At 50.4% G+C, this 17,351-nt stretch overlaps 5 protein-coding genes across 5 annotated transcripts; all 5 read left to right on the top strand.

Moving 5' to 3' along the window:
* Window positions 1–1,980: 1,980 nt before the first annotated feature.
* PV05_06150 (uncharacterized protein) lies at window positions 1,981–2,927 on the top strand (the record flags this gene model as incomplete). The annotated part of the gene is made up of 3 exons (XM_013462741.1): window positions 1,981–2,385; window positions 2,432–2,497; window positions 2,544–2,927. The coding sequence occupies 3 exons, from the start codon at window positions 1,981–1,983 to the stop codon at window positions 2,925–2,927; spliced, it is 855 nt and encodes a 284-aa protein (XP_013318195.1).
* Window positions 2,928–4,746: 1,819 nt separating this feature from the next.
* On the top strand, window positions 4,747–5,523 carry PV05_06151 (uncharacterized protein; the record flags this gene model as incomplete). Its single annotated transcript, XM_013462742.1, has 1 exon — window positions 4,747–5,523. One exon carries the CDS (start codon window positions 4,747–4,749, stop codon window positions 5,521–5,523), a length of 777 nt encoding a protein of 258 aa, XP_013318196.1.
* Window positions 5,524–6,752: 1,229 nt separating this feature from the next.
* PV05_06152 (uncharacterized protein) lies at window positions 6,753–9,727 on the top strand (the record flags this gene model as incomplete). The annotated part of the gene is made up of 5 exons (XM_013462743.1): window positions 6,753–7,721; window positions 7,787–7,954; window positions 8,030–8,451; window positions 8,526–8,859; window positions 8,924–9,727. 5 exons carry the CDS (start codon window positions 6,753–6,755, stop codon window positions 9,725–9,727), a joined length of 2,697 nt encoding a protein of 898 aa, XP_013318197.1.
* Window positions 9,728–11,037: 1,310 nt separating this feature from the next.
* Window positions 11,038–12,058, top strand: PV05_06153 (uncharacterized protein; the record flags this gene model as incomplete). Its single annotated transcript, XM_013462744.1, has 1 exon — window positions 11,038–12,058. The coding sequence occupies one exon, from the start codon at window positions 11,038–11,040 to the stop codon at window positions 11,974–11,976; it is 939 nt and encodes a 312-aa protein (XP_013318198.1). The 3' UTR covers window positions 11,977–12,058.
* Window positions 12,059–13,895: 1,837 nt separating this feature from the next.
* On the top strand, window positions 13,896–14,195 carry PV05_06154 (uncharacterized protein; the record flags this gene model as incomplete). The annotated part of the gene is made up of 1 exon (XM_013462745.1): window positions 13,896–14,195. One exon carries the CDS (start codon window positions 13,896–13,898, stop codon window positions 14,193–14,195), a length of 300 nt encoding a protein of 99 aa, XP_013318199.1.
* Window positions 14,196–17,351: the final 3,156 nt, after the last annotated feature.

Consider the following 17,351-nt stretch of genomic DNA (forward strand, 5'->3'; position numbering starts at 1 on the left):
GGCGCGTAGAGGGAGAAGAGGCCTCTTCAACTGGTACCGGCGAATCTTCCCGACATGTAGCCTCGTCTACCGCTCGCCACAAGCTCATGAAGAACGCTGAGGGGGGATTACGCCACGTATTCGATACAGCAACACTGGAGGAATGTCATGCGCCGTCTGTCTCTGCTCTGCCACATCACCAGACTTGAAGCTTGACCTTGGGCTGTGCAGTCTAGTTGCTGGGATATTCACCTCGCATCGTTCGGCCTCTGCCATTTCGTAACGGTACCAGCCTTCAGATAGGCTCCATCAAGGCTCTTGTGCAATGAATGGTGCGACACAATGGCCGCTTCCCTCTGGTATAGCCTTCTTGTCTACCTATCGGCGTGCGGGATCCAGGCCCCGTCTCATGTTGAGGCGTGCTGGGTGTGTTCCTCCGCAATGGTCATTGGCGGCCTTACTAAGGGACTTGGCCTGGTTTTACGAATGCAGCCATGAATAGACATCACTGTGATAGTCGCTTTTTCACAGAGAGTGTAGCCTCGCACGGTCGGTTCCTCGGCTGAGAAGTCTTCGATTGAACTCCCATTGGCTCAGAGTTGGCTTATCGGGGAGCTTCCAGTGTTTTGTTTGATCGTCAGAGAAGCGAAGCAGATCCCAAGTGCCATGAGCCAGACAAAGCCCGGGAAGCTGGTCTGTGCAGGACCGTCAATTTTCGAAACATCGGTGACTTATCCGATAGGGGGGTTCAACGACCCCAGAAACACCTGCTTGACCTTCTTTCAACAACACCCTACTTTTTGCACGCCTTAGATGGGTTAAGACCGGAGGAGCTGGATTCTAGACTACTCGGATTTGCCACTATCCGACCATGCCTTCAACGAGGCTGTGCAACGTCCAACGTGCACTGGCAGCCAAACATCGGCCCACGAGGTCCCACTGCAGCACCGAGAGCTTGTTTGCATTGCGGTCCTGCTCTTACGCCGAACGCTTTGTCTGACATACAATTGCACCCGGCGTCGCCGCACATAGGCTTCAGGGACGAGTCAAGATAGCGCAGCAAGCTGTCCAGTGGCTTTCAAACCCCATCTGGTGTCCATGGGACTGTTCGGGGAAATGCCAAGCGATGCTCAGCCACCACACAGCAATGGCGTTATAAAACGTTCCCTGCTTACCCCGGAGTGGAGTCCACAAGCTGCCGTGCCGGACTTGCCAGGCTCTACCGAATGTGGACTCTTGATACACCATCTCTGTCGATGCAGGGAAGGTCTTTACTTCTCCTCGAGACTCATTCATCCCGCGATGGGCATGATGAAGCATGCTGAACCACCTTCCTCCGCGATGTTGGGGCTGCACAGTCAGCCCCGTCCGATGTACAGAAAAAGTGCAACTATCAGGGTATTGTCCTTGAAGCACTGCATCTTCAACAACAATCTCTATCCTCCTGCTACAACTTACCCGGCCCATCCAGAACCTACTTAGCGAGCATCTACCGAGTCGACTATCCTGAATTGGTTGGACGGAAGACATTCTTGAGACATACACTTGCTCGGGTGGATTCCCCTGCATAGAGCACTCCGCAGCCCGAAACAGCTACAAGCCATCGATGTCCACCAATAGGAATAGAATGGCTTTCTATGCTTCCTCGGTCCTTCGCTCACACTTGCCATATTCATTGATGTTGAGCATAGAAGATACTACTAATTGGGAACCAGGCGATGCGCAACCGGTACCATCTACTCCACGGCAAAAATTTCAAATCGAAGGACCTTCGGTATCAGAATCATCCCTAGTTTTGCTTCTGAGGCAAGGTATGCATTGAAGTTGAGGACAGAGTCCAAGGCACAGCCTTTCTAACATGATTCTGCGAGGTATAAATACCCTCAACTTAACCGCAAAAGGTTGTATGTCTGCACTCCAATATCAGTCAACTCATCACTCTTTCTACTTCTTCGCCATCTGAATTCAAAGGCTGGTCCTTTCAGTGCATCTTCTTTCACAATGGTCTCCTACAAATCCTTCGTTGTCTTTGGACTCCTTGCCATCAGTGACTTTGTCGCAGGACATGGTTGCATCATTGCTGCAACTGGTGATGCTGGCGGTAATGGGACTGCTCTCGGTATTGACTCGTCGACCCCGCGTGACGGGACTAGGAGACGCCCTTTCCAACAAGACACCACTCGGTTCGCTGGTGACCAGGCCGACACGTTTGGCGAGACGCTCGAAGGCGGTGATAACGACCCCGAGGCTGGCACTACTGCAATCCTGGCTGAGAGTGGTGGTGTACTCCCACAAATTTCAGCCGGTGGTGAAGTACAGATGACTCTTCATCAAGTCAACGCTGATGGTGCGGGTCCATACACGTGCATGATTAACAACGATGGGACTGGAACTACATGGACTGAGGTGAGTACACAATTCGCATATGTCAATATGTCTCTAACAAAAACAGATGACAGTCACGCAGCAAGTGCCAGGCCGCCGTGGCCGATCTCAAGCAGGCTCGGAGACCGACTTTGTAAGGAAACGTTGATGTCTAGCGGACGATGGCTGACCTTTCGCAGCCACTTACAGCCCAAGTCCCAGCAGATCAAATCTGCACTGGTACTGTTGCTGGCCAGGAAAATGTCTGCATGGTTCGATGCCAGAATCCCGCCCTGGCCGGCCCATTCGGGGGAGTCGTGCCGGTCCAGATGCCTCAGTCTTCCGCCACTGATGCTGCTGGAGCTGGAGCTGCAACAAACGGCACTGCAGCAGCTACCAACGCAACTAGCGGCAGTGCGTCGGATATCGCAGCTGCAAATACTCAGACAGACAACATCACTCCTGCTGAAAAAGCTGCCGAACTCCGTGAGGATGCACAGAAGAAGCGCAAAATCCGTCGAGCTTCCAGGATTGAAAGTCGTACCGCTGCTGCCATCGGTTATAGACACGGCGTGAAAAGGTAGATTCGTGTACGATTGGCAGGGACGAAGAGTATCAATTCAGAGTATCCCGAAGATTCAATCCACCATTAGCAGCTCAAGGTGGTTTCATTCTCTTGATGTTTGGGGTTTGGCTAGAGATGCCATCCACACTCCTTTGGTATTGAATGCACCGAGCTTGCATCATTACACTCGTTTGAACGTCGATTCGACTGAAGTTGCCGCCATGAACATCGGACGCTCTTTTCTTTCCTTGCCGTGGCAGTGCAGACATGTGCCAAAACACAAGGTCGTGGAGCAAATGACTTGCGAGTTGGACAGAATTCTCGAGAAAGAAGTATGGACTTGTCAGCTGTACGTTGGAATTATGCGAGAAGCACAGCCATCTGGCGATGTATCACTATTGTACCATCGTATGGTTTGCCATGACAATCAAAGCTGAAAGGCATGAATTGCATTGTCTATCAGATGTCATTGTTCTTCTTGTTCCACTAGGTTCTCAACGTATTCAAGAAAGGGGACGTGGTCTTCAGCCACTAAGAAGAGGCACAACGCAGCTTTTTGGGATCAATCACCTGAATAGACCTCACTGTCGAATTGATGATCAAAAGTGAGAAAAGAACAGCGAATAGGCCAGCCAGAAGTATGTGTCTGCCACACTTCTAACTCACTCAATACACTGCTTGATCTTTTCCACCTACAAATATCGATCTTCCCCAAATTTTCAATTGTCAATTCATTTCTTCCTTCGGACGACCTCGCCACAATCTTCTTGTTGCTTCTCTGTCTCCCGTCACAATCATCATCACCAGGGCTTTAGGCTGCTATGCTGCTGCCGCACCCAGATGCCCAGACTTTCGTCGATGCTTTTGATACTCCTCCAGCTGCTCCGGAACCTCGCGGGCAACAGCTGCACCCAGATCTTCAGTTTTTGGCAGAAGCCTTTGATCCTCCATACCCAGAACCTCTCCATGCGGCCGCTGCGCCAGAATTCCCACTTCCAGGTGTCTATGACGAGGAACCTGTCAACATGACTACGCCAACAACCATGCGAAGGGCGGGGAGAGCGATTGTTTTGCAGCGACCGGGCCACTCATGCCGACCCGCTGCAGTTAAGTTTCGACATTCATCGTACAGCCAGGCACACAGAAGCTATAACGGGCTAGGCGAAAAGAATGTCAGTACCGTTGGACCACAACTTCTTCAATCCAAGTGCAAGTTGCATGCCACTCAGGAATGACTACCATTTCCCCTCCGCAGTTTGCCAGGGAGATCCTGTCTGCAAACAAACCCGAGACAGGACCATGGGAGCGCGGGAAGCAAAGGGAGGCAATCCAAGTGGCGAGCATCAAGTCGAGACTCCAAAGGAGACGGCCTCAAGGAATGATTGTCTTACTCTGGACCCTATTGCGTTGCGAGATAGCCACGCGGTAGTCAATCGGCATATTGCGGTCGACTTCGCATCCTCTGGCAGCAGTTCAAGCTTTGAGGAATGGAAGCTGTCGATGACAGGGCCAGCAAGATGGGATCGAAACAATCGAAGTGGGTTGAGATTGATAGGTAGATGAAGCTTGGCGGCATGCTGGCGGCAAAATGTTCCTCCGGTGTCCGCCTGCGTCTCCGCAGAAGGTGCTTATCATAGTCAGTCACGATCTTCTTTTGACTATGCTTCCAGATCAAAATATGCACCAACGAATGTGAGGTTTCCCTGGTCTGTTTCACTTCGTCAATGGCGCGTAGGAATACTCGTCGAAATCTGCTGCGTCTAGGAGTGCCTTTGCGTGGGCACGTCCTACTGTTCCAGCCGGACATGTCGTAACGAAAGCCAAACTCCACCGAAAGCATGACAACTCCTGCCTCGAAGAAACGCAAGACCTTCCACCACTATTTCGACCAGAACAATCGTGCCCCTGCCGTGCAAAGTCGGCCATCTACTCCCGTCGAACTTCCCATTCCCGGACTCGCGTTGATCTTGGACTTCGTAACTGCGGACGAAGAGGCGGCACTTCTCACATTTCTTGAAACGCGGAAATGGAGGACTGATCTTCGCCGACGATGCATCCATTATGGAGGCACATACTGCCTCATGCCTCCACGAGACGCGTCAGTTGAGGAGCGTCAACGGATCGAGGGCACCGTCATTGAGGCAGACCCATTGCCCACCGAGCTCGATTTTGTAGTGGACAGGATGCTGGAGCACGGTCTATATCAAGAAGAGAACAAACCCGCATTCTGCATTGTCAATGAGTATGTTGGAGTCCAAGGCATAAGTGCACACGTGGAGAATTTTCGCTTTGACAGCCCGGTATGCGGCTTGACGCTACATAACGGAGATGCAATGCGGTTCCATGAGCTAGCTTGTGCCGATGATGCAAGCGTGAGATCTGGAGGAGCCAGCAAATCACCGCGCACTGGTAAGATGCAAGACGTATGGCTCCCACCGAGAAGTTTGCTCGTTATGAAGGATGAGGCAAGGATGAAGTGGCAGCATGAGATCCGAGCTGTTCGTCGAGCCTTGGGCTTCAGAAGAGTGTCTCTGACGTTCCGCACAGAAAGGTCGCGGCCCGGTCAACAATCTACCTACGAAGGGAAGCCTATGAAAAGAAGTAGACAAGATTGAATGCGACTGTTTCATGAACCTCGACCACTTGTTATCAATATCGGTTCGCAAAGTCAGCCCGCCATCATTCACCAAGGCAATCTTGCGTCCTACACGCATCATGGCACCGCTGCCGCTAGAGTCATGTTGTTAGACTCGAGTTATCTGTGGTTTTCTCTTCGGACTCGAACCATCTTTCAGGCCGGAACTCATCGGCATCGTCGCCCCAGATCTTCAAATCCCGGCTCTGGGTAATCGGATTGATACCAATTGGCGAACCTGGCGGGATGAATCTACCATCGGCGGTCAAACAGGACTCAGTATGGCGCAGAACCCAGAACACAGCTCAATACAACCGTCCCCATTGAAACCAGTATTATCTCCTCCGCCTCCTCTTCCCACCACGGGGCATGCGGATGCAGAATGCCTATTGGCCCCTTTCCGTACATCCAGCCATTCAGAAAACACTGCGAAATGACCTTATACTCATCCTGATCCTCATTCATAGGTCGGAGAATGCAAGGTATCCCAGAATTATGAAGGATGGCCACCTTATCGCTCATTTGAACACATTCGCAGCCATGCCAACCCAGTAGGCATTAGGTGCCACTAGCTAACGGAAACTGAGGAAGTTCTTCAGCGACTGAGACGTGGAAGTGTGATCTCGTGCGAACACCCTGCGCATTGAAAATGCTCCGGGCTGGGGTCAATGCTCGAGGACTGGAATTCTGGGCTGAAGGTCAACAATGACAGGTGAGTCTCACCTTTATCCTATTCGGGTCTCGGGATTTGCCAGCGTTACCTCGCGGAGCTTAAGCCAGTCGGAGAATATTACGGGCACCCAACGGATACTAGCTCGTCATTCAGAAAATCCTCGGCGACCCCCTCACGCCCCTTAAAGGTCGTCGCTAAGCATGGCCAACCCGTCGTATTTCCTCTGACACCTAGAGATTGGTGAGGGACTTTACGAGACACCAGTCCGTTGAGAATAGTACCTATGTTAGCCAGCCACGAAGTTGTCACCTTGATTACCTCACAATTACTGTCGTCCATTTGTACATCCACGACCTTTCGCACAGACTTCCACGAGATTGCATCACCAGATTTGAGCAGCATGACGTGACTTAGTAGTCATCCACTCTCTGGAATGAGTATCATATGCTGCGGAATCTTTCGTCCTTCAGTCGGTTCAGGGAGACAATTGAGTGCTTTCATACTGTACTCGAAACTCAAAATGCTGCTAATGCTGGATGATTTTATATCGACCGGGAGTCGTCCGTGTCTACTATACAGGGATACCTTTTCAACTTCAAACATTGGAGCAGGAGCTGAGCACCATGAATTTATCCTTGTCTATGTTCAAGCTTCCGCTCGCGATCTTATTGCTGCTGTCAAACTTGAAACTGTGTCTGGCAAGTCCGCGAGAGGCAATTCACGATCCGCGTTATATCAGCACAGCATTCGCGAATTGCGCGTATGCTCATGCTGAATTTTCACGCACAAGCACGACCGCAACTGAGCTTACCACCAGCTTAGTTGCAAACGACACGACTACCACCAGGAGAACTCGAAGCGCAAAGACGTTCTCGACAACAACAACTGCAAGTGAGAGCGGGTCGACTTCAGTTTCAGACGAACACGGCTCCTGGGGTGACTGGGGCAGCTCTCCTCAGACCGCGAACAGCCATGTCTCAGGCGAAGATCTGCCCTCTCCTAAAACGAGTGGGGGCAGATCCCATCAAGTCGGCACCTCAGACGCCTCTGGTACGAACGACAGCAGTTCTGGTGATGCTTCTCCACAACAAGGTGGTCACGCAGCGACTCATGAGAAAGGGAGCTCTTGGGGATTCTATAGAAACTCTACGACAAGAGATAATACCACAAGCAACGACAGCTGGTTTGGCGAGAACGACGGTGTTCCTGCTCTGACGGAAGAAGACATCCTCTTCATCATATCTGAACGCGCTCTGGCTTACGCTGGCTTCCCAGACTCGGACGGTTCTACATGGCCGTTGAATGATTCCGTGGTGATAAAAAGACAGACCACAAACGGCACCAACGCTGATTACTTTGGTGGGGAGAACACTCTAGAGAAGTGGAAACGTCTGGAAATGGATAGCTGGCTGGAGAAGTACGTTGCTGACGTCGATATCCCCGGGCAGCCGGGGAAGAAGCTCGCCAACAGCACTAACTTCTTCCATGACTTTTGGTTGTCAACGGTGAGAACGAACACGGAATCCAGTACCCAATTCAGCGCCTGGGCTAACGAGCAGGATGTCCACAGGGCGAGGAGAACGTTGTCGTGTGTGACAGCCTTTTAGAGTCCTGCAACGTGGCCGGTGTCTCGGACGATACGCGTTTCAGTTATATCAACCGTACCGATGCTTACCGCGCTCAGTATGTGCGTCAGGTTATCAAAGTATGGCAATCATCGAACAAACAGGCATATGACGTACGTTGAAAACGAGTCGAATCCTACCGTTTCAAGTCGTGGTTGTGTCAACTGACTGATTGATTCTGCCCTTAGATCTTCTCAAGAGCGGTGTCTGACTCCCAGCTCAACATCCTGGCGGCGCACACCGTGCTAGTACAAGGCACCCCTCCACCACAAACAAATATCTTCGAAGTACTTGTGCCAGCCCTCGCACTCGTCGCGGCATTTGTGCCGGTGTTGGCACCAGTAGCAGGAGTTATGGCTGGTGTCTACGCCTTTGCACAGGCAGTCACAAAGCGCGAGGATACCATGGAAGGCGTGGTGTGGGCCAAATCACAGCTGAACCATACCGATTATTTTGAGACTCTTCAGGTACGACAGGATGGTCAGCAGACAACCGACACGATCAACGATCTCCTACAGCGTGTCGCCAAGTTGGAAGTGCCACCGAAAACGTGGCTCGACCAAGCAAATAACTTGGCCACTGTGGTTAGCAAGGCCGGTGACGCGGCAGCGTAAGTGGCAATCAGGACTACTGATGAACTCCCGAACAATGATTGCCACCGATGATAGCTAACCACGGAGACAGGAAAACGTACATTGCCTTTAAGGGCTTGAACCCACAGCTTCCCGCATCTAGCATCTCCTCTTGGGATGTGTTCGACTCGCGTGTCCTACAGACTCTACAATTATTCCCCAAAAGCATACTCACCTCCTTCGAACAAAACATCAAAACCTACTGGGCGCAGCAGACCACCAATGCCGCTGGAACTACAATTCTTTCCAGTGGAATGAGACCTTTCCTCCTGGGTGGCAGGTGGTCTTTGGCATCCGCCAACAAAGAGAACGTTTCCGATTCTGCGACTAAAGTGAAGAAGTACCTGGATGCCGTCATCTTTATGCAATACGTCCAACAGCAAGCGGTAAGTGGTGCATCGATCCCTACAACATAAAAGAGCATCAGCCGAACTGACTTTTGAAAACCAGTTCTACTACTGGATCCAAGACTTTCCTACCTCATCAGCTTGTACCAAAGCACGACAGGATGCTATCAGCGACGGATGGCTCGCCAGTAACGGCTGGTATAACTGCAAGAGGCTTGATAGCGGGCAGTATCAGCTACAGTACACCCGGAAGCCTACAACAGCCCGCGGCTTCGCGGACGTCTCGCAAAACGGCAGATACTACCCCGGTGGCGACGTCGTGGCGCTTGAGCATATCCCCAATTCAGATCGGGGTTGCTATGTACAGGAGCGCTCCGGTAGCATTCTTCGACGAACCGGTTTCGATCAAGTTACGGCGGGCCTGAACAAGTGGAACGATGGCGTCCTCTCTACGCTAGGTTACGGCTTTAAGCTCGACGAAGTCTTCGCCGCCTCGCAATCATGTCAGACCGCCATGGGGGATCCCTTCATTCCAAACAAGGCCCCGCGGAACGCATTCTATCCGCCCATGCGCCTAAAGGATAACACCCAGGGCGGGGGCGAAAGCGAGATTCTCAGCGGCACGCTGCCCCCCTGTCTCTTCAATCTGCCTATTTTCGAAGTCGGCCGTTCCGACCTCAACAACTGGTGCAAGAATCACATGGGCGAGATGAGGGGCAGCCCTGGATGGTACCAAGGTAACGAAGCTTGTGGCGACGAGCTCGAGTGGTGGGCCATACAGTCCGACACCAAGCTATGTGGCTCCAACCAAGGGGACTATGCCCCGACGCGCGACTCCCGGCCTGGCTGTTCGCTGCATGAGCGTGGTGTCGTCTCGGTGTCTTGCCCGAGATGGAGCGACAACTAAGATAGATAGGTTCGTATTGGACTCCAGGCGGCATTGGCTCTCGAATATCATTCCCTTATTACGGCCTCAAAAGCTTTAGCTTAGGAATGCTGAGCTCGAAGAAGGGGAAGTGCGCGTACACAAGGATTCGATATGATGAGCACGAGCTCAGGCGCCTCTGGGTGCTCATTGCTCATTATATTGACGGCGGGTGGTGACTACGGAGATCCAGTATACAGCCGGAGCCTTGTTCGCTATTAACATTAGGGGAGGTGCTCAAGATTGACGGCGAATATCGTCGACAAAATCGATACGTTAATTACGACTTAAGAAAAGCATACAAGTCCCCAAATTGCCATCGAGTACAAACATACTCTGACGAAAGAATAAAGCATTCTGCCCCTCGCTCCCAAGTTATCAAGGACCCTACGCAGAATCGTAAAGACAATGAACATACAAATACCGCTCGCGGGGGTAACATGATGCAGTCCAGCGGCTCCGCTACACATGGATTGCTCATGCCACAACTGGCAAACAGCCTACCACCCGCGGAACATCAGGCTCTCCCCCGCAACATCCAAGTCTTATCGAAGGCCCCCTCGAGACAATATTTATCCCTCCGGAGCTGAAGCTTGAGGTCAACGTCTGCCGAAACCAATGCCGTGACGAGTCCTTAGCTCGGTGCGCGCTGCGTGCGGGCGAAGAACAAAATGCGTGGTCTTGTACGGCAGGGTATGAGCGCGAATCTCAAGAATAGGACGGCAGCGCAATTATTCAATGTTTCGATACTCAACTCGGCGCTGAATTGGGCAGCGGAGCCCAAATTTGGCGGGTTCTTAAGAGGTCGGCTTCTTCGTACTGCTCGGCTCTCGTTAATAAGGAACGTGGTTGGTGTAAGGTAGGACGCACATTTCCAAGGTGATCGCATTACAGCCTCGTTGGGCCACAATCTTCGTCCGCTGTCGTCCGGGTATTGTTCGCTGAGATCCGTGCGGCACGCCAGAGTTGAGATGTTGTCAATCGGAGGAAGAGATACCCCGGCGGCATTCGGAGTAATACAACTCATAGTTTTGGAAAATGATGTACGGAACCTAACACGGCATCCTGGTTGGTCGCGCCATACTCACAACTCATAGTCTTAGAAAATGATGTACGGCACCTAATACGGCATCCTGGTTGGTCGCAGTATACTCACGCGTGGGCTCTATATATTCATTCTTCGTGTACCTATTTCCACGACTACGATATCTCCCAGACCCGTTGCCAAAGAGAAGAGGGTCAATAAGACAAGAAATACTACGCCCCTTCCTACGTCCAATAGACACCAAAACATGTCCAACATTCTTGCAGTATTTGGCGCCACTGGGACCCAAGGTGGTTCGGTGATCAACAACGTCTTGAGCGATCCAGAACTCTCAAACAAGTACAAGCCTCGCGCCATTACTCGTGATGCCAACTCGGCCAAAGCCAAAGCACTCGAGCAGCGACAGGTCGAAGTCGTGACGGGTGATGCGTCGGACCGTACCTCGGTCGAGAGAGCATTGGCTGGAGCCAACTTTGTCTTCATTATGTCAACGCCTAGCTGGGGTCCTGATGCCATGGAGGCTGAATTCAACACCATCAAATCCATTGCCGACATTGCAGTCGAAAAAGGCCTGGACTACATCATCTTCAGCACCTTGCCATCCTGCTACGACATGTCTCACGGCAAGTACACAGCCGTCACGGCATTCGACGCTAAAGCCAAGGGCGAAAAATATATCAAGACTCTCCCCATCAAAAGTGCCTTCTTGTGCGCAGGATTTTTCATGGAGAACTTTGTGACCCAGCCATTCTTGGGTCCGATCCCGAATGGCGACGGCACCTATACTCTGGCTCGAAACGCCCCTTCAACCCTTAAACTGCCCTATGTCGATGCCACCGATGACGTGGGGAAGTTCGTCAATGCTATTCTAGCTGAGCCCGACAAATACGCAGGCCAGACATTCTACGCAGCGGCAGGCTTTTATAGCTTAGCGGAAATAGCTACGCTCCTGGGCAAGTCTTCGGGGAAAACGATAACCTTTAAACAGGTATCTGACGATGAGTTCAGGAGCTCTCTCCCGTTCATGGGCGACCTCTTTGCTCAAGGCTTTGCTTGCCAAGCCGAATATGGCTATTTCGGGCCAGGTGGCGAGGAGAAGGTGGACTGGGCTACCCAGAACATCCGTGGCAAGCTTACCACCCTTCCAGAATACCTCGAGAAACACCCTTTCTCGCTTGAAACATGATATTGATCCCGGTGCGGCGACCACAAATGTGGGAAAGACGCGCTCATCCGAAGCATCTGTGGTCATTCGAATTGAAGGAGAATATGGAAGGAGTAAAGGAGGAAAAGGAGAGCTTTGATCCAGCAACCAAGATTGAAACAGAGGGAAAGGGTATTCCGTCAATAAATTAAAAGACAAAAACCGCACCAATAGACAAGATAAAGCAATTGCCAACGGAAAGCTTTACTGATCCAACTCTATGCCCATAGTACAGCCCTTCCTGCCGAGCTGTTGAACTTGTCTTTCGGTTGTGGAACTTGGACTATCTTCTCCCACATCCATGGTACCCCGATGAAGTGTCGGTGGTGACATTCCCTGGCCCCAGGCCGTGTTTTGACCCGACAGAAAGGTTCGTCCTAGGTACGGTTGATTATCTATGGAAACACAGGCATGCGAATTTGACTGTAAACGCTTGAGCAAGTAGCAAGGCTTTCATATATTCGTCGATCTCGCATAATGGCCTGAGGCGCAGCTCAAGGGCATTCATCGCCCTAGGAGTAATGATTGCCGGGCCAAAAATACTTCGCTGTTCACCTAGGCATACAAGGATATAGGGCTGCCTGACAGCTAAATTTCGTTCTGTAAACGCGCCAAAGCGACGCTCTCAATGTCAGGGGTATTTTCAGTAAAACGGCGGTGATGGCCACGACTGGGTTGAGTAGTAAGACACTGAGTACGCGCACGACACGAGGTGCTTGGTACGATCCTGATGGGAGAAATCGTGGTTCTCGCCTCAAGGAAAATTTCTCTCGCGTCGAGATGTTTGTTATACAGTATATGTACATACCCAAGCTTCCCAAGCAAATTTTCATCCCAGACATCCTTTTTCCGTCCTTTCGTCATGTTACGTACCCCTCCATTATCGTACACTAGCCTTTGCTGCATCGAGCTTCGCGATAAGATCAAGCACCGTCGATGAATCCTTGCCTTGTACGCAACTGTATAGAACATCGGGTATCTCAATAGTTGCTTCGTTTCAGCAGTGAAAAGAAAGAAGCATGCCACGACCCCAATCTCCCAAAGATAAACTCGATGGCTTTGCATGATGATTCTATTCCTCGACTCGTCGGGTCCCAAAAGTTGTGCTCTTTCGCCATTTTTCTGATTTACTGTACTGGAAGAAGGACGAATTCACCAGAGATGTGAAGTACTGACGATCGCTCAGACCAGAGAAATCATGATCTCACCTACGCTACATTTTGCGAAGTTACGCAAAGGAGAAACAGCCCCGTTGATATTGGATGCTCCTTCTGCAATTGCTGACGCTCTTTGCGGGCAAATCTGGCCAACCCGCGACCGAGTGCTCTTGTTAGCGCAGGAGCAGTCGACAGATCGAGTTAGCTACCAAAGATCTTTACCCGTTCTTGAGGTTTCAAGGGACTTTAGAGAACTCTCCTCCTTGTCCGGCATCTCTGATGTTGGGAGCCCCAACTTACGACATGTTGCAGCGATTGGCTGCGTGAATGGTGAAAATAACTGAAGGATTGGTCGAACAACTCGATCTGCAACGAGAGGCCTGTCACGCACCGGGACGTTTGTACCGGTCAATGTGGAAGCCTGGATCTAGTAGGCCAGGGTGGCTTTGCGCCGCGTGTCGATGGGGCTACTTACCCTGGCCTTACGATGTGGACCTGACTCTGGTCGCCGCTCCTCTTCATGACTCAGCTAAGGGGTTTCTGCCGTTTCTGCAGGCGTTAGTAGATCGCAAGCTTGATAGGACGTACTTAAAGTTGCCCGTGCGTTCCAGGTTTACCGATGTCTTGGTGCATGTTCAAGACAAACCCTTTTCTCCCAGCAACCACGCGTTACAGAAATCAGACTAGGGACCACATCAGTCCCCTCTCGACACCGGGAAAGTTTCGAACCGTTATTCTCTTACCATGTCAGATGTCGACGCGAGAATACAAGGCATAGAAGACACGCTTAAGAAGCTCCTAATTATCGTGGAGGAGGACTATTTCGACGAACTAATCACCCATCCGTGCGGCATTGCCAGATTGTTGTGCTACAAGAGCAATCCGACTCCCGAAAACGCGCAGGAGAAGTCTGAGGAGCAGTTGGAACAAGAAGAGAAACTCGGATTGGGTGCGCACACGGATTATGAGTGCTTTACCCTGCTGTTGAACTCGGCCAACCCAGGTCTGGAGATATTGTTGCCGACACGCTTAAGAAACTCCTAATTATCGTGGATAAGTATGAGTCACCCGGTAGGTACCGATTCGCTAAGTCGCGTAAACGAATCAATTAACCTAGAAATCGATCCGCTTCATAATTTATAAAGCTAGAGAAAATATTCAGTATCTCAAAGAAATGGTCGAAGGCTCGGGTATCAATATCGGTTACGAGCGAAGTACGGGAGCTAATGATCGAAACGCTACCCCGGAAGATCCATTATAGATCTTAGATAACCACTATATCTTCCTACTCGGATCCGGTCGCTTATACGATTCGTTTATTAATACGGTATATCTATCCTTCATTAGATTAGGGGTTATAGGTTTAGCTAGTTTTATTCCTCTTGTTCGGCGTAATACTGCTGGCCTCCCTTTACGGCCGTTTCATTCTACTTATTTATATACTTTATGCCGACCGTTCTATATGCTATAAAGACGAAGTTTACACTTTGATTAGTCGGACTACGACCGCGGGCTAACCTTTAAGATATATCCCAATGTGAGAAAACAGGCCCACTTTGTCGGACCTCGAAACGGCAAACCCCAAATCGGATAATAGATGCTATATTTTCCTGAGAGGGGATAGGATAAGGTAAAGCCTAAAGAAAACCCTTACACCGTAAGCAAAGTCCTTTTGCTACACCCGAAGTAGTGAATGCTCGGCGCCAGAGAAATTCTGTCGTCGGAATGCGAAAAGATTTTTACTTCAGCGTGGCTTTCTCAGATGCCTTGCGCAATACTCGTAGTCGGCTCCTCGCCGCTAGGCTATGCCTCTCCACTGATAATCTTGACGTTGCTGCTAAGGCAAAAGTAATACTCTCAAGAGATGGACAAACCGTATATAATGCCTATAGCAGTCGCCAAAATACCCATTGATTCGAGAGCTTTTCAATTGAATAGGAATCAATGGCCTAACAATGTTGGATATTTGCCCCTTGGGACCGAACGAAATTCGACTACTCGACCTCGAAGGTGGTCAACAATAACCGGTGTGCACCATACGCCGCGTCAACCATAAAACCGATTACTGTTTATTATTATACTATTGGGGAGCGCCAATAGTGCCTACCGCGCTAAAGGTAATCAAACTCGAAGGCTTACAGTTATTAGCTGGGCTAAATATTTTCCGTGCAATCTCGCTCTACGTTTTCAGCACTTAACTATTTGGCTTGATATGCTCTGCACCTATTCTAATCGATCCAGCATCAACACCTTAGAGACTTAAGGTTTGAACCCTGGCAAGGCGAGAGGGTTGATTTACAATGAGGAGCCTAACTGCGGCTACATGTAGGGATGCCTAATCCAGCACCTTATACTATCAGTTAAACCTGCCTTGCATCTAGATATCTGTTTCAACTAAGCCTCGGTGGAGGTGGCTAGAATTCCTCGTCCATAGCACCCTCGATTCCCGGTACCAACAATATATGAGACTAATCGTTTCGGAGAGCTCCACGCTACTTGTCTTGGTCCATACAAGAAGTTACATAAGTTATTTTCAACCACAGTGGCTACTCCTTAGGCGTCACCTGCCACATTGTATGGGTAAGCAGTACGGCAGCGCCCGTTTAACCATTTAGAGAATGTATATATTCCATGCTATCGACACTATAATAAAACACCTTAGAAACCTGAGGTTCTTGATTACGTGCCATCGAGGCCGCCTTAGAGTATTGCCGATGAATCCTCAAGCGACTCCGTTGACTAGCTGGATATCACTGAGCACTCCTGGGACAATATATCCAGGGTGATCAGGTTCCCTAGTAGGCTCGCCTCCGTTTACGCTCTAGGATAAAGCCGCTGATGATGGCTTTCGGCTACACGCCAAGGGACTAATAAAAAGCTTCGCTAGAGTACAATCACGATATGACTAACTGTCTATGCGATAGCTAGCACGCGGGCATATAAGAGCGACGAATATTATGTGAACATGACCAACAAGGTACTGACGTGATTGGTGATTTGTCAAAATCTGAATATGCTGAGCTTGCAGCTGGTCGACCTGAGCCTGAAGAATTGTACAGTACCAGATGAGCACGTCGAGCGGTTTCACCACTTGTGGAACGTAGTTGAAGACTGATCAGTACAAACGCATCCTGGACCTGACTTTGACTTTGCACGACCTCCAAAGGCTTCGACTTGAGGGTGTTATTGCGTCTCATATCCTCATGACGAATTCGAGTTATCTGCACAAGACCATGGAGAAGACCCGCCATTTGCTGCATACGAGTTTTTGATGTCGACGACAGATCCATAGGTACCACCAATCATCAAAAAGAAGCCGGAAACAATCACAAAAACACTCCAAGCCACCATAGCATACCACTTACTCGTTCTTGCATTGTGCCAATTATCGTATAGCCACATGGCACCCATCGGTTGGAAGCACATAAGAGTCCCGAGGAGCGCACCGATAAGCGAGACCAGGCCACCAAAGACTGGAATTGCACTTGCGATAACGTACGAGACAATTGTAGTACCGAGTGTACATCCCAACCAGGTGGCCCAATGCCGGAAAGTAGGGTCTGTGAGATGATACGAACCTCGCAACATGCGGACAAAGACGTACTTTGCAGCAATCTGGGAGTCATCAGCCATCTTCGATAGCGTCTAGAGATAGCTACTTACGTGTACGAAGAGGAGGGTACTGACGCACAGACCCGGCAAAGCTAAACCATAGCAGATCTTCTTCAAAAGGGTTCCTGCCGACCCAAGTGCTGGTGATGCAACAAAGCTTCCACAGTAGTAGTATACCACAACACCAATCACGATATAAGTGGTGGCCACGATTGACTGACAAAGTAAGAGTGAGCGGGTGTAGTGCTCTGGTACACGCATTTCAGATGCAATTTGGAAGAAAGCAGGTGTACCGGCCCATGCGAAAACGATGGAGGAGCAAGCTGAAATCGCTGACTCAAAGCTTGGATCGCCAACGGCTTTCCAGTTGGATTGGAAAGGACCTGGTGGGGCAGCGGCAGGTTTATCTTGAACACCCACAGCGACCGTCAGGGTAAAAACTATAGATTGGTTGTCAGATTGTGTACAACGAGAAGTTTCGGAGTGTGACTTAGGGTTAGGGTTAGGGTTAGGGTTAGGGTTAGGGTTAGGGTTAGGGTTAGGGTTAGGGTTAGGGTTAGGGTTAGGGTTAGGGTTAGGGTTAGGGTT

Source organism: Exophiala xenobiotica (assembly GCF_000835505.1).
Source record: "Exophiala xenobiotica strain CBS 118157 unplaced genomic scaffold supercont1.3, whole genome shotgun sequence".
Classification (NCBI taxonomy): Eukaryota; Fungi; Ascomycota; class Eurotiomycetes; order Chaetothyriales; family Herpotrichiellaceae; genus Exophiala; species Exophiala xenobiotica.